Source organism: Ambystoma mexicanum, chromosome 1p (genome assembly GCF_040938575.1).
Source record: "Ambystoma mexicanum isolate Mex_15411 chromosome 1p, UKY_AmexF1_1, whole genome shotgun sequence".
Taxonomy (NCBI): Eukaryota; Metazoa; Chordata; class Amphibia; order Caudata; family Ambystomatidae; genus Ambystoma; species Ambystoma mexicanum.
The window spans coordinates 791,984,506-792,006,666 of NC_090921.1; the positions used below are offsets into that span (position 1 = coordinate 791,984,506).

Below are 22,161 nucleotides of genomic sequence, written 5' to 3' on the forward strand. Positions count from 1 at the left end.
ACCTAGGTTTCCACCTGCGCTCAGAGGTCTGGAGGTAGCACCGGGTCACCGGACTCTACCACCTGAATGGTGAATAGGGTTGAGCGACGTGTGATGTTCAAACGCGTGGCGCACAGTGCCCTTCCTCAGATTATACACAAAGCTGCTTTGGCTGCGAATCTGCTAGTTATTAATAAACATCCTTACAGCGAAGGCCAGGCCTCTTATCACCTGTGAGCGTGTGTGTTATAAAGGCGCCCTCTGCCCGTAGCTCCCTTTCTTCCGAGTATCCAAGGAACCATGGCCCGCGCCATCCACCTTGCCAGGCCCCTGCTGCGCATAGAGCACCCCCTGGCCCGCGAGTGCATGGCAGAGTTCCTGGGTGTCTTTGTGCTGATTGTAAGTAGAGGTTCCGGAGAATAAGGATGCAACTATTTTGGATTGGTTTGTATAAAGCCATTATTCTAGCTCAGCGGGATAAAGCGCCTGCTCCGGAGAAACAAGTGAGAACTTATGTTGGAGGTTCGAATGCCTGCGGTCCGATGCTGCATTTTCGGTGTTTATCAAGATGTCTGCTGAACGTGTTGTGCCATATTTATACACTATTATGACGGCTGTTAAGAGTCAGAGTTCCGCGAGAGCAGGGAGTGGGATGGTCCAGGACTAGGTGCATGGGGTCGGGGAGAGCCGTTAAGGGGGCACCATGCCCGATTCAACACTGCGATTGATGGGTGTGTTTAGGAGTCAGCACGGCAAGTCAGGCTCCAAGAGCACCCTTCCTATTTGCGGGTCCCAGTACTCGAGCAGAAGGGGGCGCTGTCCGACATTTTGTGTCTTGCCGGCTCCATGTATCCCGGACGTGGAGTTCTATGGCTGCTGTGTATAATTATGGCGGTGCATTGGCAAGAGTTGGGCGTGCTTCCCCCACGGTAGGGGCGAAGATTTAGGCAAGCGGGTGGTACATGTTTAAAATGAAAGGAGTGCTGCATCGTTGCTTTAGAACAGTGCTTTACATACGAAACAAAGAAGTGAAGATACCCATAAGCTACGAAGCCAGATATGTGGGCGCAGTGCTTTCGGCGCCGGCCGTTTCTGCACGGCATCTTGGGCACAGGTACCTTTTAGGCACACCCGGTTGTTTGCAGGCAATGGCCAGTAACATTAAATTATGTGCCGAAAGCACACACTTTGGCAAGAAATCAGTGTATCTGGAATCCTTTCACACAAATGTCCAGTTTGTTGTTGTTATGCATCGTGTTAAGAGCGTTAGAGTATCTAGATTAAATTTGACATTTTATAGAATGGCCACTGCTCATAACAGAGCAACATCTAAAAACAAGTATTTCCCCACGCTTTAGAAATCAATCCCTGCTCCATCAAAGGACAGCAATGGTCACAGGTGAAGCCCACTCAGCGAGACGGAGTTCCGTGCCTAGTGCGCTGAGAGTAGAGTAGCTGCATGCTTGTCTCTCCTTTTGTTCTGCAAGGAAGGCCCAGAAGGAGACATTATGGGCACTGGGTGGTGGAGAGGAGGGGGGAGAGGGCCTGCTTTCCCCAGCAAAGGCTGCAGAAGCTTAGTACCTTAAGTTGCGACAAAGCGAAATGAAAAGCTTTCATTTTCACCTTGCAACATAGTTCAGCACCGGTACCCTCTTTCAAGCTTTGAGGTACTCAAATGTTCAAAAATAAGAACTGCAGGTACTGAGGGTGGGATCGGCCCATTTAAAGCACTGATTACGAATAAGGGACACTGTTACAGTAGGATAGGTAAGTGTCAAGGACCCCACGAGCAGCAGGGAGGGCCAAAGGTCTAGACTGGGTCACTTTGATAGAGGTATGTTCGGATCACAGTTATGTAACGGAGAGTACTAACGAATGTATTGTATTCGTTATTTATATAGCACCCTTTCCCCATTTGTATGGCCTCAATGCGGTTTGTGGTTGGAACAGTGAATTGTCCGAACTGGAGGGTGAACGCGCAGGACTGGACAGTTGGTTACGCAATGGCAGTTGGTGTTACAGGTCATGACTGAGGTGGCCAAAGAGAAGGAAGTTACCTCTTAGGACTAACGTGATTCTAGTGGTGTAACATAACATCCGAGGGCTACAATCATGTGAAGTCACAAAAGCATGTATCTACCAGCCCCCCCCCCACGTGTATGTATCATGACATGTTGTTCCAATTGTTCCCCAAAGGGTATCATCTTAAATCGCACATTGCCTAGGTTTCTCCCATACTCCCTCAATGTTGTTCTTATGTTTTGCCAATGCGTCTTTCACATCTATGCTAAAATATGCCTCTTCTCCATGGAATTTCTCATTCTCGATATCTCCCTTATCTTCCCCAATGGGGTTCTCATCTTCCCAAATGTGCTTCCCATCTTCTCCAATGTGCTTCTCATCTTCTCCAATGTGCGTCTCATCTTCTCCAATGTGCTTCCCATCTTCTCCAATGTGCTTCTCATCTTCTCCAATGTGCTTCTCATCTTCTCCAATGTGCGTCTCATCTTCTCCAATGTGCGTCTCATCTTCTCCAATGTGCGTCTCATCTTCTCCAATGTGCCCTGTATTTTCCCCAATGTGTTTCTCATCTTCCTCACTGTGCTTCTCATCTTCCTCACTGCTGCTCATCTTCCCTAATGTGGCCCTCTTTTTTCGTCAATGTTTTTCTCACATTCCCCAATGTGTCCCTCATCTTCCCCAATGTGTCCCTAATTTTCACCGATGTGTTTCTCATCTTCCCTAATGTGTCCCATATCTTCCCCAATGCTTCTCATCTTCCCAATGTGGCCCTCATCCACCCCAAGGCACTTTTCACCATCTTTAATGTACTTCTCATCGTCTCCAATGTGTCCCTATCGGCTTATAGTCATTTTTTTCGAATACAAAAATGTCGAAAGTCATTTTTCAAAAAAATAATGTCGAAAAAAAAAGTCGAATTTTTTTAATTATGTTTTTTATTCGAAATGGGGGGGGTTCCCCTCCCCCACCCCCCCTTTTTATTTTTGGTTTTACCTTTTTTTTTTATTCCCGGACCCCAAAATAAATATATAATTTAAAAAAAAGAAATTCGACTTTTTTTTTCGACATTATTTTTGACATTATTGACATTCGACATTTTTTTTTCGCAAAAAGTGACCGACCACCGCGCCTATCTACTCGAATGTGCTTCTCATCTTCCCCAATGTGTCCCTCATCTTTCCCCCAATGTGTTTCTCATCCACCCCAACATGTCCTTCATCTTCCACAATGTGTTCCTTATTTCCCCAAAATGTCCCTCATTTCCCCAATGTGCTTCACATATTCCCCATTGTGTCCCTCATCTTCCGCAATGTGTCCTTCATCTTCCCCCAATGTGTACCTCATCTTTCCCCCAATGTGTTTGTCATCCACCCCAACATGTCCTTCATCTTCCCCAACATGTTCTTTATCCCCCCAAAAAGCCCCTCATTTCCCCAATGTGCTTCACTTATTCCCCATTGTGTCCCTCATCTTCCCAACTGTGCCCCTCATCTTCCCCAATGTGTCCCTCATTGTCCCCAGTGTGCCCATCTCCTCCAAAGTGCTTCTGATCTTCCCCAATGTCTTCCTCAACTTCCCAAATGAGTCCCTCATATTCCCCAGATCCCGTGTCCCTCATTTTTCCCAACATGCTTCTCATCTTCTCCCATGCCCCCTGCATTTTCCCAATGTGCTTCTGATCTACGCCATTGTGCTTCTTTTTTTCATTGTATTGTTCCTCAAATTTGCCACAAAGGGTTCTTCATTTTCCCAAATCTGTTTTTCATCCTCCCCATCCCTCTTGTGTTTCTTTTGTCTCTCAATATATCCCTCCTGCCTAGTGTCTCCATTCCTCCACAAGTGTCTCTTATCTTCCCCTAATGTCTCTCATCTTCCTCAAATGTCTCATCTTATGATATGATATGATATGGCATTTGTAACGTGCCTATACACAAGTGTTTCCCCTTGTGTGTCTCATTTCGCCTCACGCTCTTCTCAGTAAGCCACTAAGCTCTACAAAGTATGTAGTAGAAGTCAACGTTAATTTCGAATTAATTAAATCCATAAAACATCACAATTCATAAAAAGACAATACCATAAAAACAGTACATTAAAATAGATGAAGTGGGAAGCCTTAGCTGTGCAAATGATCCAGTCCTTAGCAATAAGGCAGCATAAAACACATTCAAACACCACAAGCATCTCAATCTAAATGTAATATAATGAAATGAGTGTTAAAAAGGACACTCTAGGTTTCCAAGTAAATTTCAGGTAACTTGCAAATTTAAAGGCAGTTTTTATGCCTGAAATTTGACAAAGCAGTAAAAAGGCAGGTTTCTACTGGTTTAGGCCACATGCCCTAAGGGAGTGGAGCAAGTCAAATGTCCTTAAATCCTTACAGATACAAAGTGCGTCAGAGTCTCGCACTCCCCCCATTCACCAATCAGTGTCTTGACAGGAAGCACATTAGTCTAACCTTGGCCAAAACAGTACAGTGGTAATAGTTTGCGACGGATGTTAAATAGCCAGCTGCCCCCATCAAAGGTGAAAGGGGCAGATAGTTCTTACAGAGGATGTATGTAGATTCATATACTCTCTATAGTCACCCCTACTGTCAACAATGTCGGTTCGACACTCCAGTAACAGTAATATCGTCAGAATTCTCGGAGCTCAGGCTCAACCCCACCGTCCTTTAAGATGTTCTGATATAGGCCAACCTCACAATTCCCTAAGGAAAGCAGATCAAGTATGAGCGATTTGGTTAGACGCTCATCCTGACTTGCCCACAGAGAACACCAAAGCAAAACAGGTTTCAAGCGAAGAGTATCCGAAATGTGGGCAAGTTTTGTTTCTAAATGGGTGGCATACATAGAAGGGGGAACGCCCAAGAGACGTGAAAGGAAGGCATTTTCTTCCTCTTGTAATGTATCCACATTGGCAACGCGCCATAATTCACTGCTGTGGGACCCGGCGGCTGCACTCTATCCCCTACAAAGGATGTATATCTACGCCTTTACGGTGTATCTCATTCTGTCATCTCTCCCAGTGTTGTTTTTCCAGTTCTCACACTCTTGGCATGGCTCCCCTGCCCATCCCACGCTGAGTCCTACCGAGTCCTCCACTTAGGTGCCCAGGTCCAACACAGGGCGCGCTAACAGCATCTTTCCTGCATCACATGCCCCATTTGGTTATTCTGTGCCCCACTTCTCCACTCTGCGCTCCCTCACTCTCTCTACGTTATCCGCCATGTGAACCCCGTCCTCCTCCTAGTTCCCTCCGAAGTTCTTAGAAGATTTCCTTGGCACCCAAATCATTTCCAACTTGAATTTTCCTTTTCTTTCAAATTGATTTTGTAGGCACGGAGACTTTGTATGCTTACTGTAGAGATTTACTTTGTGCTTCTTAGTCCATCTTCTCTTTCCTGGGCCCCTTTCTGAGCTTCTGCATCCTCCGCTCTCACAGAAGGTTCCTTGGGCAAGGTGATGAAAAGTATTTTATATTCAGATTTAGGATCATTCGTTCATCTTTGAAGGTAGTGAGATCTGAGTGACGTATACCCTTGGCAGCAGGACGCAGCACACTTTGTTGTTACGGTTTTGGCGTTTATACTACACCACTGTCATTGATATGGTCTCCTGGTGCTCAGGTGGTTCAGAAAGAGAGTGGGACACAGGGAAAAAGGCAAGATAGCTTTGCTGTTGTGCTGACACATGCAGACCAGAAGCGCCTTGGGCTCTGGTGCAGGTCAGGTTTTAGGTGTTCTGTGGCAACAGAGGCATTTGTGTCCAAAGGGAGCCCCCTGTTGTAGCCAGCACTGCGGAGGGGGCACCCCTCAGCTAGGAAAGCGGGGGCCAGTAACCAGCAGACCAAAGAGGACAGGAAGGGAGAGGGGCAGGACACTGGCTGTCAGAACAAAAGCCAGTTGGTATGGAAATATGGGAAAACACTTCTCCCTCGCACATACTCCAGACTCTTGGAGCCAGGCAGGAACACAGGCAATGGGGTGCAACTCCACACAATAGGGACAACAGGAAGGTGACAAGCACCTAGGACAAGGCAAACAGGAAACTCCCAGGTAGGGACAAAAGGCACCCATGGTGCTAAATGCCGTCGGCGCCAGCCGGCTGGGGGCTGGGTAAGCCCCCACACTGGCACACAAAGCCCAGGGCTAGTCCCTTGACAATATAAGGACTGCACAAGCATCAAGAAAGCACATTGAGTTTGAGACTCCGAACGGAGCACCAAACAAGGTAACTGCATACGCAGCTACTTTTTCTTTCCGCAAGAACCCTCCCACCCAAGAAAAAGGGAGAGAAAGGAAAGGGAAGAAAAGACAGGGCCACAAACGGGGCCCAAATCGTAATGGAAAGAGGAAGGCGGCACGGGCCAGAGGGCGCAACCCTTGGACCTCGTGCCCAAAAGTGTACATTATGTATTATTATGGATGATTATGAGGATTGTGATTTTTTTATACGTAATGTGAAATAAAAACCACAGACTTGTATTGCCAACACTTACACAATGTTTTGTGTGGTACTTGGGGCATACACGGGGGACCATTGTCACTAACGTCTTGGGTCTACAGGTCACTACTATGCATGTGCCTAGGGTGTGGTATGTACTCAACTGTGAGTGTGCGTCTGTGCATGCACACAGTAAAAGGGGGCAAGGCTCAGCCTTTGTCCATGTGTATGTCTGTGTGCACATATGTGTTTTTAGGTCGCATCCCACCTGTGTTTCTTTTTGGGTTGATACTTATAAGTTGCAATGTTTTGAATCTCGGTGGGTTAATTATTAACCATGATAGCCTGGGTCAATCATTAACCTGGTGGACGTCTGGGTGGTACCCTGATTTTTTTTAATTCTTTTTTTATTTTATGACGATGCAAATAAACAAAAAACATCAAACAATACAACTAAATAACATGCAGGGCAAGAGCAGGGCAAAGAGAACGTTGGTAAATCTATGTCTAGACATCAAATACAGAGAAAAAGGAAACATAAAAGGAATCCATGTAGTGGACGGGAGGTCATAGGGCATGAGGCACTAGCATGTCAATCTCCCCAGACTGCATGTTTGAGCTAATCAAACAGTCATTTTCATAACATTCATAAGAATATACAAACAGTACCGCCCCTTCATGGAGGTTTGTCATCAGAGCACGGAAGCATAGCATGTAGTAGGGTCTTCCAAGATTCCAGGCGTATCATCGGTTCTGCCATACCCTTCCTCAGGGCTCTAAGCCATTCCGTCGTCTCTGCCATGGACCAGCTCATCCCCCAAGTCTCCCCACCATGCTGCATAACATGGGCCAGAGCTATTTCTCCATGACATGGCAATTCTACGTTTTGCAAGAACACAGCCTGGTCCATAGCTTTAACTATATGTTTAACTTTATCCAAGCGTGAATAAATGCCAAGAAGGCATTCCATAGGGGTCCAATCATATCTCAATACCCCAGCCTTCTCCAGTGCAAGTTGGATTTGGCACCAAAAGGAGCAAACTTTAGGGCACAGCCAAAACACATGCTTAAAATCTGCAGGTTCTCCCCATACCAAGGGCACCCAGGAGGTGTCTGTTTATTAAAGCTTGCCACTTTCTGAGGTGCCATATATGTGCTATAGAGTACATTCAACTATAACATGTGAAACCTTGCATTTCTAGAAATCTTATTTACAAACAGCAATGCTAAGTCCCACTGCCTATCCTCTATCACACATCCCAAGTCGTCCTCCGATTTGATCCATGCGCATGACCCGGGTGCTTGCTCTTGCAAGCAAGCTCTGACATAGGCACGTTACAGGTTTCCCCCCATCGTCTACTTCATACAGCGTCTTCAATATTTCCTCACATTTGGGTTCCTCAGGCCACGCTGGCCAATGTTTTTTTAGCAAAGTTAGTAAGCCGCATATATCCCTAGAAGTGCCCTTTCTGGATCCCATGTTCCTCCACAACATCAGCAAAATCTCTGAAGACGCCATCCCTAACAACATCTCCCCAGGTAGCCAGGCCCATTCCTTCCCACCTCCGAAATAAAGGTAACTCACATCTGCTTTGACACAGCATAGCCGCTAGGGGTATGTTCATAGAGTATGCCCGCCCCATGTCCAATATCTTCCCCAACCTGCTCCATATTTAACTCCCCATGTCTGACATGTGTGGGGTATCTGGTAGATCGCACTCTGCAATCCACAAGGACTTCTTAAGGAGTATCAGTATTATAGCACCTAGCATGAGCAAGGTGTCCAGTGTTTCTTCATCGGCCAGCCACTTAGCTACATGCTGTGCTTGTGCCGCCAGGTAATATAACTCCAACCAAGGTAGCTGGATCTCACCATCCACATGTTTAAGTTGCAGCGCGAGGAGCGTGATCTTACGGCGTCTACCTCCCCAAAGGAACCCATTTACAAGTGAATCCAATGACTTAAAGAAGAGCGCGGGATCATGTACATAATATTAGCGAAAAAGTATAGCAGTCTTGGGAGTACCACCATCTTGACCAATGCCGCCCTTCCCGTCAGTGAAAGTGGCAGTCGATCCCAAAATCTCATAGACGGCTTAATGCCCTGCAGAGCGTGCATCGTGTTATCTGTTTGCATTTGACTAGCCTGGTGCCATATGTTGACCCCCACTTAAATGACCGGGTTTTACATTTGATTCCTAACTGCGGTAGGTCTTCCAGTCTCATCCTACATAGCCCCGCAAGTGGAAAAATGCAGGACTTCTCCTTGCTAAAGGTGATGCCAGTAAGCTCTGCAAAGTTGTCTAATACCGCTCATATCATAGGCAGATTCTCTACCGGGTTGTTTATGTATAAGAAGCAATCATCAGCATATAACGACACCAAGTGACACGTCCCATCCACCAGTATGACGACTTCTGCGAACTCATTGCGTAGAAACACCACCAATGGTTCCAATGCGAGTATGTAGAGCATCAGTGACAGGGGGCAGCCTTGTCTGGTACCTTGCACTTGCACGGTCTGAATGACACCTGGCCTAGTAGGATTGTTGTCTGTCGTCCCTTTTTTGTTCCCCCTCCCTTGCCTCGTCGTGCCTTGAAACACTTGTGTATAGGCGCGTTATAAATGCCATATCATATCATACCTCTGCCAATATTCCAGGCTGTAGTTATGTGTGTGCATCCTGACCACCAGTGTATTATAAAGCAGTTTGAACCCAACGAGAGAATCATTCACCAAGACCAAAGCCTTCCAGGACAGCATACATCCAATGCCAAAAGACAGAGTGAAAGGCCTTGATCGCGTCTAAGGAGATCGCAGCGAAGGGAGCCTCGTGTCTCTGGGATCTATCCATGATGTATTGGAGCCTATGTAGGTTGGGTGATGTGCTCCTATTTGGTACGAACCCTGTCTGATCCCTGTGTATTATAGATCCAATGAATAGTTTTAAGTCTCCTAGCGTGCAAAGCTGTCAGGATCTTCACATCTTGATTTAACATTGACAATGGTTTGCACGAGTCACACAAATTGTACGGCTTCCCAGGTTTAAAGCTTGGCACTATCTCAGATTCAGTCATACTAGCGGGAAGGGAGTGAAACTCACATGCTTCTCCAAACACTTGAAGGAGTACCGGCACCAAGGAGTCTATACAGGACTTGTAAAATCCAGCTGGTAATCCATCGCCCGCTGGTGTTTTGCTAGACTTCAGGGACATAATACGCTTCGCAATTCCTCCTCAGTTATGGGTGCCCCTGGAGCTGCAGCTTGCTCTGCTGTGGCTCTAGGCAGGGTAGTGTGTGTTAAGGTGTGTTGGTTTTCAACAGTATCTATTCCAGTCCTAACGCTGTAGAGTCCCTGATAGAAGTCACTGTAAACACTGGGATCTCCAAACTGTTCCGCGTTCATCCTGGACCTCAGTAATTACATGTCTGAGCTGTTCGCTTTTTCATAGCCATGCCAGCATCTTACCCATTTTATCATCTTCCCCATGCATTCTGAAGGTATATAGCCCGTTGTCAAATTTCCTAAGGTGTTCCCATGCTTCAGAACATTTGGTACGCATGGGGAGCAACACCTCTTCGTGTGGGCCCTCCGCATATTCCCCCCTTTAATCTTTTGTATCTCAGCTTCCAGTTTACCCAATTCAGAGGTACAAGTTTTCCTGAAGCCTCCCGCTTTAGCAATTACCTTGCTTGCGCCACAACCTTAAGGGCCTCCCATACCGTCTGCATTTGTCGACATTCCCCACATTAGCCTCCAGATAATTCTATATAGCTTCAGCCAAATGTCGTCCGCGAGGGCCTGCATTGGCATGCTCTACGCCGGGATGGGGGCCAGTGAGCACGTAGGGACCCACAGAACCATCAAACGTGAGTGGTCAGAAATAGTCCTACCAGCATATTCTGTGCTTACAAACTCATCTGGGTGTTCTCTTCTGGAGAATATATAGTCAATCCTGGTGTGGACTTTGTGTGGTGAAAAATAAATGGACTAGCAGCGTCTGCTACCATTTATAGCTCACCATACATCTGTCAAAGACAATTCCTGCAACAAGATACACAGGGTCTTGGCAGACGGGGAGGGCAGTGTACATTTATCGTCCGACCTATCGAGCATATGATCCACTGCACAGTTGAAGTCACCACCCCAAAATCCAAAACAAATCCCTAATAGTGTCCTTCTAGTGCATAGGATGCGGAAGCATGATTAGGGGCATAAGAGTTCACTAGGCACATCTCTCTTTGTTCAACCAAGCCTTGTACTATTACCATTCTATCCTGGTCGTCTGTTTCCACCTTAACCAGTTTAAATGGTACTGATCCAGCCACCCAAACCATGACAGCTCTAGCATACTTTGATTATTGGGAGCCATAACCCACCCCGGCCCACTTTGAAATGGTTTTTGTGAGTTTGTCATTCAATAAGTGGGTCTCCTGTAATAATGCTATGGAGATCCATTTCCTTTGTACATACAAAGCAATCCAGAGTCGCCTCAAATAGGAATACATTCCCCAGATGTTCCAAGACACAATCCTAAGGTGTGGCACTGCTCCTGGATAAAGGGGAGACACCCTTCCCATTCCCAGTTGACAGCCACCCGCCTCTCAGAGGCCGGAGACAGCCAAGCACTTCTAATGTGACCAACACTTCCACATTCCTTTGCCTCCCACCTTTCATCTCATCCTTCTCTTCCAACCATGCATTCCATCTCAGTAAACCTCCAAGCATCTCCACCCTGGTCCCATCCAATGCAAAGAAGTGTAAACCTATGTAACCATAAACCATAACAAACATTATAAACATGGGGCTCAACAGCAAAGTTGAGTTCAAGCCTTCCTGCCGCCCAAGAGCACTAGTGCACCATGGGTCTGCGGGTATAGTGCAGACCGCAATATCAGGCTCCACTGATGGCATATCCGTCTGAGTAGTGGTCACCCGAGCCTTATCGAGCAATCCGAGTGTCATGTAGGAGTCCGTAAAGCAGGCTCCCGAACCAGTGACTAAGGTGACAGATACGTGCGCAGTGAGCCGTGTTCTCTAAGAGCTTTCAAGCTTTGATCATCCAACCTCCGAAGCCTTTTGTCTCCTCTCTGTGCCAGGTCATCCATCCATCCATAAATTAGCCTCCTTGGGGTGTTCAAAAAATAGCGCTTTGCTGTTCTATAGCACCCTAAATTTCGCCGGATATAGTAGCATATATTTTAGGTCCAGATTGCAGAAGCTCTCTTCGGTTGGTGCAAACATGTTTCTTTTCTTCTGCACCATAAGGGTATAATCCAGATAGATAGCTAGTTGAGATGCGCCACGCTTGATTACACCTCCTTCTCTGGAAACCTTGAGGATGTACGAGCTATGGTTGGGCGAGGCGGGGCACCCGAGGGCGGGCTGTGGGCCAGTGATCTGTGTGCACTCTCAACTGTCAACCCCTGAGGAAGTCGTCCAGCACCTATTTCCTGTATCAAGAGGTTTTCAACGTACAGCGTTGGATCCGGGCCTTCGCCCCCCTCATTGAGACCCATTACACGTACACTGTTGCAGCGGGACCTGTCTTCAGAATCTTCAGTTCGTTGCTCCAGGATTTTATTTATGTACACCAGGTTTTTCACTGTGGTTTTCATGACATCAGTATCAGTCATGAGTTATTCTTCATTATTTGCAACCCTGGAGGACAAAGCTTTAACATCTTGTCGCAATAGGTTGACCTCAATTTTATCCTCCTCTAATTTGCATTCAATAGAGGTGCACAGCGCTGCAATTGCAGCCAAGACCTTGGGCGTCATTACGAGGAGGGCGGTAAAGGGTTCATGGTGCCAGTAAAGGTGCCGGAGCGGTTAACCCCTTACCGCCCCATTACGAGGTCTGCTCGCGGGACCCGCTCAGGACGCCTGGTTTTATCAGATGTCCTTAGCGGGTCCCGCGAGCAGCCCAGCATGCTAACAACGGGCCGGTTATTAACGGGCCCGTTGTTAGGATGCTCCCCATTCCCATTGAGCCCTGTGGTGGTTCAAATGGGAATGGGGATGGACCGGGTCCGGTTCCTTGAATGGGGAAATACTGGGCCCTCCAAGGTCGGAATGGCCCAGTATTTCCCCATTCAGGGAACCCGGACCCGGCATGGCTACTTCCAAACTCGTAATGAGGCCCCTTGTCTTCCTGTTCTAAGGGGTGCATGACATCATTTTGTATTATATCAGCAGGAGCCCAAGTGGGCCCCCCCGTGGTGTTTTATGGCCAAATTAGTCCATGATAGTCTTCTTCTAGGATCCTTTCATCTTGGTGCCTGGCATGACAATGGCTTTTTGCTCTTCCAAAGGTGCCCCCAATGCCCCTGTGACCGCAGTCCGGGGTCCTTTGTCAGCCCAGGATCATGATAAGCTGCGGATCAGCTACAGGCGTCCCAATATTTCTACCAAGTATATGAGTCCTCAAAGAGTAGCGGAAAGCCAGGTGAGGGGGTGTGACAGCTTCAGCTCAGGTCAACAGCCCAGATGGGCATCCAGTGTATAGGAGGCTAGGGCCAGTCAATTGTCCTCAGCATTAACTACCTATATACATTGGCGTTGCCATGTGGTCAAAAACATGGTGACCAACTACCCAACAAGGGCACCCAGCATAGCTCTACTATCAAAAGGGGGTGGTTAATGCAGGACCACATGATTTATCTGGTAAGCTCTTGACCTCTTCCAGCGCCACATCAATCAGCCTCCGCAATCTTCCTGCTCTTAAAGCCAGTCATGTATAGCGATCGGCGCCTTCAGGTAGTTCCAGAGAGACACAGGTGCCTCCTGTCCGCCACAGCCACCTCAACAGACACTGAGTCACCTCCCTGTGAACCTGGTCATCATGCGTTCAGACACATGGTGGAACCTTTAACGTGGAGCTCAGCAAAGCCCCTCCTACCACTCCCTAGTACAGAAGGCCAGAACTGGCTCTTCCCTAATCCTCTATTAAAGTTTTACACCAACATGAGGAACACGCCATTCTCCTTTAAGCTTTTAATACTAATTTATTTTCACTATTCTCACGTTTGGGTGTAATTACCTAGACTTTGCATGTAGTTATATGTACGTTTCTTTTATGTGCAGCATCCTAAGGATTTGGCAAATAAGTCATCATTGAAATGCTTTCAAGATCTGCTCTATTTATGGCCGAAAGGTGTTCAGTTCTGCTTAACGTTTAGGCACAGTACAGTAATTACTCAGGGGGGCTTCATATCCTATTCATGGGGCAATGTCAACTATTCAAAGCAGGATTAAGGCATATTTTATGGCATCATAACCACATTTCTTAGCAGGACTGCTACGCTTTGTGACCTGGATTTCTCAACGGAGCTGCTGTAACGGCACCGTACCAACATGTGTTGACTCAAGTACTGAACAAGAAGAGTGTCTGAGCTCCGCGTGCCATTTGCCATAGCTGGTGCCATACACACGAGAAGGCACACGTGAGAAGGCTGCTTGTTCTAGTAAGTAGACTTCCAGCCAACCTACTCTCAAGCTTGCAATTTGCATGATGTATCCCTCTCCCATGTCTGACTAGTGACCCTGCAAAAAACCACCAACAATTCAAAGGCATCGTCCTCATCATTATGAATCTCCAGATTTGCATCTGGATAGTCAGTCGACATGGGCATGGAGCTTGGGATGAGCCAGTCACGTGTGGTAAGCCTTAAACGAGACTGTCAGGGCACCAACTCCGTGGGCCTTTCAGTGCCAATAGCAGGTCAGGGAAATGTGCTCAGCGCGTTAAAAATCCTGCTGTATAGACCAATGATTCACCTGTTCTTTCTAACCCTGTCAATAGCTCAGTGAGTTAATGTATCTGGTGCAGAGATATGTGTTTAAGATCCAGAGCAGAACTGACTTAGCTTTCCTTTTATCAACAGGACTGCTTGATATTCAGTGGTTCACACGTCTCATCAGGTAATTGGAATAGGGCTGCCACACTTGGAATGGCTCAGAGCACACGTGGCTCAGAGCACACGTCTCATCAGGGATGCCATACTTGGAATGGCCCAGAGCACACGTCTCATCAGGGCTGCCATGCTTGGAATGGCTCAGAGCACACGTCTCATCAGGGCTGCCATGCTCGGAATGGCTCAGAGCACACGTCTCATCAGGGCTGCCATGCTCGGAATGGCTCAGAACACACGTCTCATCAGGGCTGCCATGCTCGGAATGGCTCAGAGCACACGTCTCATCAGGGCTGCCATACTTGGAATGGCTCCGAAAACACGTCTCATCAGGGCTGCCATGCTCGGAATGGCTCAGAGCACACGTCTCATCAGGGCTGCCATGTTCGGAATGGCTCAGAACACACGTCTCATCAGGGCTGCCATGCTTGGAATGGCTCAGAACACACGTCTCATCAGGGCTGCCATGCTTGGAATGGCTCCGAAAACACGTCTCATCAGGGCTGCCATGTTCGGAATGGCTCAGAACTCACGTCTCATCAGGGATGCCATGCTTGGAATGGCTCAGAGCACACGTCTGATCAGGGCTGCCATGCTCGGAATGGCTCAGAGCACACGTCTCATCAGGGCTGCCATGCTCGGAATGGCTCAGAGCACACGTCTCATCAGGGCTGCCATGCTCGGAATGGGTCAGAGCACACGTCTCATCAGGGCTGCCATGCTTGGAATGGCTCATAACACGTCTCATCAGGGATGCCATACTTGGATACTTGGAATGGCTCAGAACACACGTCTCATCAGGGCTGCCATGTTCGGAATGGCTCAGAGCACACGTCTCATCAGGGCTGCCATGCTCGGAATGGCTCAGAGCACACATCTCATCAGGGCTGCCATGCTCGGAATGGCCCAGAGCACACGTCTCATCAGGGCTGCCAAGCTCCGAATGGCTCAGAGCACACGTCTCATCAGGGCTGCCATGCTCGGAATGGCTCAGAGCACACGTCTCATCAGGGATGCCATGCTCGGAATGGCTCAGAGCACACGTCTCATCAGGGCTGCCATGCTCGGAATGCCTCAGAACACACGTCTCATCGGGGCTGCCATGCTCGGAATGGCTCAGAACACACGTCTCATCAGGGCTGCCATGCTCGTAATGGCTCAGAGCACACGTCTCATCAGGGCTGCCATGCTCGGAATGGCTCAGAGCACACGTCTCATCAGGGCTGCCATGCTCGGAATGGCTCAGAGCACACTTGGAATGGCTCAGAGCACACGTCTCATCAGGGCTGCCATGCTCGGAATGGCTCAGAGCACACGTCTCATCAGGGCTGCCATGCTCGGAATGGCTCAGAGCACATGTCTCATCAGGGCTGCCATGCTCGGAATGGCTCAGAGCACACTTGGAATGGCTCAGAGCACACGTCTCATCAGGGCTGCCATGCTCGGAATGGCTCAGAGCACACGTCTCATCAGGGCTGCCATGCTCGGAATGGCTCAGAGCACACGTCTCATCAGGGCTGCCATGCTCGGAATGGCTCAGAGCACACTTGGAATGGCTCAGAGCACACGTCTCATCAGGGCTGCCATGCTCGGAATGGCTCAGAGCACACTTGGAATGGCTCAGAGCACACGTCTTATCAGGGCTGCCATGCTCGGAATGGCTCAGAGCACACGTCTCATCAGGGCTGCCATGCTCGGAATGGCTCAGAGCACACTTGGAATGGCTCAGAGCACACGTCTCATCAGGGCTGCCATGCTCGGAATGGCTCAGAGCACACATCTCATCAGGGCTGCCATGCTCAGAATGGCTCAGAGCACACGTCTCATCAGGGCTGCCATGCTCGGAATGGCTCAGAACACACGTCTCATCAGGGCTGCCATGCTCGGAATGGCTCAGAGCACACGTCTCATCAGGGCTGCCATGCTCGGAATGGCTCAGAGCACACGTCTCATCAGGGCTGCCATGCTCGGAATGGCTCAGAACACACGTCTCATCAGGGCTGCCATGCTCGGAATGGCTCAGAACACACATCTCATCAGGGCTGCCATGCTCGGAATGGCTCAGAACACACATCTCATAGCATCTGCAGATAAGCAAGTGCAGCATCTGCCGAGACAAATATCGAATTATTGATTTTCCAGCCTACTACCAAAAATCAGGTGTACACATATTTAAAAGGACCGCACAATTTACAAGCTGAACTAGATTTGTACATTGAAAATGCATTTTCATCTTTTTGAATATTTATTATTGCTTTGGAAAAAAGCCAAGTAGAGAAACAAGAGAGTAAGAAAAACAGGGCAACGGTGGAGGGGGGTGGGAGTGTGGGGGGCTGGAGGGGGTTGGAGGGTCATACAGAACAACAGAGAGCGTGATAGATTTGCCAAAACAGGCAAAACAAGAACCCCAAAGAGAGTGACCAAGGAGCTACAGAAGGCAGAGCAACAAACAAAATAAGACTAAGGAAATAGTGGTATATATGAGAGACAGAGAGAGAAAAGGACAAATAGAGAGAGGGGAGAGAGAGGAAGAGAGAGAGCGAGAGAGAGGGGGAGATGGCGAGGGATGGAGGAGGGAGAGAGAGGGGGAAGAAGGAGAGAGAGAATGAGAGAGAGTGAGAGGGAGAGAGAAACGCCAGCAATAGGAGTGTGGGATAGAAGCAGAGCTGGCGAAATCGAGAAACTGGATAATAATGACCCAGGCCAACATCAGGTGGGAGAGATGGAAATAGAAAAAGGGAGGCAGGAGAAACGAAGCCAAACACCATGAGAGACTGGGGAAGAAAGAGAGCTTAACAGTAGAGAATGTAACACATAAATGAGGAAAGGAGAGAGGCAGATGAAGAGAGATGAACGGGAGGGAGAGAGGGAGGAGTTACAGCAATGGAGAAAGCAAGACAGAAGAGAAACAAGAGCAATGGGGTGTAGAGAGCAAAGAGGTAGACTGACAGAGAGAGACACGGAGCAATAGACCATAAGAGAGCTGGGATAGCAACACTTCGCAGTGAGAGGCAGAGCCACAGGAAATGAGAGAGAGCCGAGACAGAGTAGCAACGAGAAGGAGAGAGAGCAAACGCCCGACAGAAAGGCTGCGAAACAGAGCCAGTGCTAGGCAGCAAGAGTGAAGAGTGAGAGGCAGAGAAGTAATGCTGCCAGAAGTAGGGGGTTCAGTCACGCACACCTGATGTAAGCAGCTGGTATCTGGTCCTGTATCTGTATCCTAACAGAGTTCGTTTTCCCAGTTATCCTGAAGATGCAGCTGCGTAGCGCACACCTACAAGTTATATTGGTGGAGATTGCTTTGCATTCGTGTAATAAAGGATTAGCAGCTGGAGAACTTTGACTATTTTGGTTCGAAAGTTTTAAAAGCAGTTCAACGTTATACATGCATTGGATGGATGTCACGCAATTTTAAGTCTCTTCCGAAGGAGAATAATCCTGCCAGTAAAAGAGGGAGTTAAATACTCCCACCTCCAAATTCTACCCGAGGCACTGCCACCACCGATTGTGGAACTGGGACCACTGCTATACTGTTGCAGTAGATGCCATGAACTATACAATCTAGTTACAAATATGCTACCCCCCCAAAAACGAACACAAAAACACTCAGGCCGAAAATGAAGAATTTTTAAGGCCGAATTTGTGCGAGATTTGTGCACCTTTTAAAAAACATGGGGGATATGTAAGGGTATAAACAAGGCTGGGGGTGTGTGTGTTGGCGAGGGAGACACGGTGGTCTGCATCCACATTTCAAAAAGAAAAAAAAAAATCGAAACTCGGCTCCAAAAAAACTTTATTTCTACCTCAGTGTTTTTTCCGCTTTTTTAACGTAAACCGAAAATATCCTGCAAAGTATGCTGATTTGCTGCTAAACATTTCCCAAATCGGGGTCAAAACAAGGCACCTTAAAAGCTCTTTGCCCTCAGTTATTGGGAAAGTAGATCACATTTTCGAACACAAGTGCTGTGTTTCCTGCCCTTGCAAAGCGTGTGGCCACTGTACCGTTGAAGGCGAGGCAGAGGCTATAACCACAGCTCCGTTTTTAAGCAGAATGCTACAATGATTGGCATGACGAAGTCAGTGTAGAGGGCCATCCGCAGTGGAGGGAGTGCTCCAAGAAAATTAGATTCAGGTAAAGGTGGCCATTGGGCCCAATGCTGATCCTATACATGAAACTTACTGGTACTTTGTACAACGTATGCCAACGAATCAAAAGCTGAACCGATTATAGGTGGGCAATTTAAAAGTAGGAACCGGACGGTCGCTCGCCTGTGTGGGTGTAGAGGTTAGCAGAGCTGATGAGGGGAAACTGACTGTTTATTTAATGGTGAAAACCTCACAAGTAAATAGGAGGATGTCCCAAAAGGGACAGTTTGTAGAGGCCACGAAGACCAACAGGTCAGCATTAGTGAGCAATGCCAGTGGTTCAGATTCAATAGTGCCATTACCAAAAGGGTCGCCACGCCTTCTCGGGGCATATCGCCCTTACCACCTTTGTAGCTGCATACATGGGTGCTAATGTTTTTTTCCAAAAATAAACTATAATATGCCCGAACGTGGACCGCCTCACGCTCTGCTGTCGGATTCAACTCTCTACACTCTGAAAGAGGACCGACACAGAGCTGGGGTGCAACACATCTTTATTCCTTCACAGCAAGGCTCGAACTGCCTTTCGGGCAGGTAACCCCGCCCCTAAACATGCGCGGGTCGCAGCCCGCGAAATAACCATGAACACAAACAGAGGACTTCTGTCCTCAGGAGAAAGCGAATGAGGACATCACATAAACGTACCTTTCTTGCGCTGCCTGGCTCCGTAGCAGTGCTGCTGACAGGAAGTCCGTTTTTCATGTTCCTGACTGCGATGTTATGGACATGGAAACAGGATTCATGAGAACAGCACTGCTGCGGCGCCGGTCCACGCAAGGAGGATACATTTTTTTCCTTCGTTTTTTACTGACTAAAGTCACCATTAGCACCTGTGTCGATTCAAAGTGGTGAAGGGGCAGCGGGGAAAGGAAGGGCAAGGGTGCAGTCCACCAAGACTACTCGTAACGCAGGCTTGTACTATAGAATACAGCCCATGTTCTGAGCATCCTGATTGAACAGCGCCCCTCCCAGGGTGTTAATACACATTGGGCTCTCTGCTCATTTTATGTGTCACAACATTCCCCCTAACATTAAAATGTCTACTTCCCATAAGACATATCTACACTTTCAGACAGGACTGGATGTAAGGCTTTGGCTGTTCTGCTTGAGCCCGGGGACACCATTTCCTGTTTCTGAAAGCTTCAGAGCATCACATAATCAGTCTGCCTCTGTTACCGTGCCTTTTCTAAAAGCGTCACTTGTGTGCATGCACTGTATATGGGTGAAAAAGGGAGCCCGTGCTTAGGATTCGTTTTTGGACACATCTAGAGCTATGCCCCGGTTATCCCTCGCCTACTAACATTTTTTCACAAACTTTCAAGGGTTTAGTTATGCAAATATCTCCCACCACCTGCAGTACTAAAGTTTTCCTTTTCATGTTATCACAGTTGTCATATTCAATATTATCAGTAGGTTTCTAAGCTACTGTGATGAATCAGAGGAAGTCGTCTCTTCTCCACTAGGGAGATACATTCCCCATGGGGCCAGAGCGGTTCATCTACAGTACAATAGTCCCGCTGGGGTAGTGAACCGAGGGAGGATCACATAGGGGAGGAAGTCGTCTCTTCTCCACTAGGGAGATACATTCCCGATGGGGCCAGAGCGGTTCATCTACACTACAATTTCCCCATGGGGCCAGAGCGGTTCATCTACAGTACAATAGTCCTGCTGGGGTGGTGAACCGAGGGAGGGGCCAGAGCGGTTCATCTACAGTACAATAGTCCTGCTGGGGTGGTGAACCGAGGGAGGATCACATAGGGGAGGAAGTCGTCTCTTCTCCACTAGGGAGATACATTCCCCATGGGGCCAGAGCGGTTCATCTACAGTACAATAGTCCCGCTGGGGTGGTGAACCGAGGGAGGATCACATAGGGGAGGAAGTCGTCTCTTCTCCACTAGGGAGATACATTCCCCATGGGGCCAGAGCGGTTCATCTACAGTACAATAGTCCCGCTGGGGTGGTGAACCGAGGGAGGATCACATAGGGGAGGAAGTCGTCTCTTCTCCACTAGGGAGATACATTCCCCATGGGGCCAGAGCGGTTCATCTACAGTACAATAGTCCCGCTGGGGTGGTGAACCGAGGGAGGATCACATAGGGGAGGAAGTCGTCTCTTCTCCACTAGGGAGATACATTCCCCATGTGGTCAGAGCGGTTCATCTACAGTACAATAGTCCCGCTGGGGTGGTGAACCGAGGGAGGATCACATAGGGGAGGAAGTCGTCTCTTCTCCACTAGGGAGATACATTCCCCATGGGGCCAGAGCGGTTCATCTACAGCACAATAGTCCCGCTGGGGTGGTGAACCGAGGGAGGATCACATAGGGGAGGAAGTCGTCTCTTCTCCACCAGGGGGATACATTCCCTATGGGGCGAGAGCGGTTCATCTACAGTACAATAGTCCCGCTGGGGTGGTGAACCGAGGGAGGATCACATAGTGGAGGAAACACCTTATGGGATTAGAGACGACCATGTTCTGAGAATGCCGTATACCCCCAAGTTAGTACACCCAAACCCCTCTCTAAGGTTCAATCCGTCCCTCCCTTCTTGTGATAAGGCCAACATGTTATTGTCAAATTAGTCAACCTAATATACTTGACAACGTTAAAATGTCAGAGAAGGCAAAATATACTACACATAGCTCCATTGCAAGTATTGGGAAATGAAACCTACTTCACGAGACTGAAGAATTAGAGAGTGCAAAGTATGTTACTTCTGACTCCACGGCATATACTGAGAAGAAGATTATCAGGAGTCTAAGGATCACCCTGGACAACCAGAGTGAGTGATGTAGCTTCTCAACGAATGCGATTGGCCTAAAGCAACTCCCTTTTCCAATGTGGGAGCTTAACCACACTGCAGCTGAGAGCACTCCTACAAGAAAGAATCTGGCGAGCCGTGCAGCGGTGAAAAGTGTGCGAGCCAGCAGGAGGGAAGCCGAGAGCGGACGACGAGAAGCTGAGCAGGGTCCAAGAAGCAAGGACTGCTCAGGTTACTACTGTGTGAAACCTCTGGGCATCCAGAGCACCAGGAATGCTTCTGTGAGAGAGGACGGACCACCGGGGAGAAGTAGATGTCAGGAGAGCCGTTGTAGACCGCGACGAAGCCCCGAATGCTACCGGTGGCTCAAGAGATGCAGCAGCTGCTCGGAAAATGCCAGTACGTACCATAGGGAAACAAACACTCTTCCTCATCGTGGGGCGAGGGCAGGAGCCCCCCCAGCACCCCAGCCCAGCAGAGGAACACGGACAGGGGCCTGCCTGACCCTGTCCCCACACGCCGCCTGACTCGCGCATGCCGGGCGCAGCGCGGCCTGAAACCGAGGCTGAGCCTCGCTAACATCAGCTGTAACCGCCGGCAGGCGGATCGCGCCGGCGGCCAGCTCCAAGGCCACTCTAAGGCCTGTTGGGTGCCTGCTCACCCCCTCACTCCACTCTTCCTCATCGTGGGGCGAGGGCAGGAGCCCCCCCAGCACCCCAGCCCAGCAGAGGAACACGGACAGGGGCCTGCCTGACCCTGTCCCCACACGCCGCCTGACTCGCGCATGCCGGGCGCAGCGCGGCCTGAAACCGAGGCTGAGCCTCGCTAACATCAGCTGTAACCGCCGGCAGGCGGATCGCGCCGGCGGCCAGCTCCAAGGCCACTCTAAGGCCTGTTGGGT

The 22,161-nt window shown here is 48.7% G+C and overlaps 1 protein-coding gene across 2 annotated transcripts in view; it reads left to right on the forward strand.

The window, feature by feature from the left end:
* The first annotated feature begins 214 nt into the window (after positions 1-214).
* Positions 215-22,161, forward strand: part of AQP10 (aquaporin 10) — a 299,203-nt gene continuing 277,256 nt past the window's right edge. For both annotated transcript variants that reach the window (XM_069651908.1, XM_069651915.1), the window contains exon 1: positions 215-378. In XM_069651908.1, the coding sequence (XP_069508009.1) occupies positions 280-378 (99 nt within the window). In that variant the 5' untranslated portion in view covers positions 215-279. The remainder of the gene's footprint in view (positions 379-22,161) is intronic.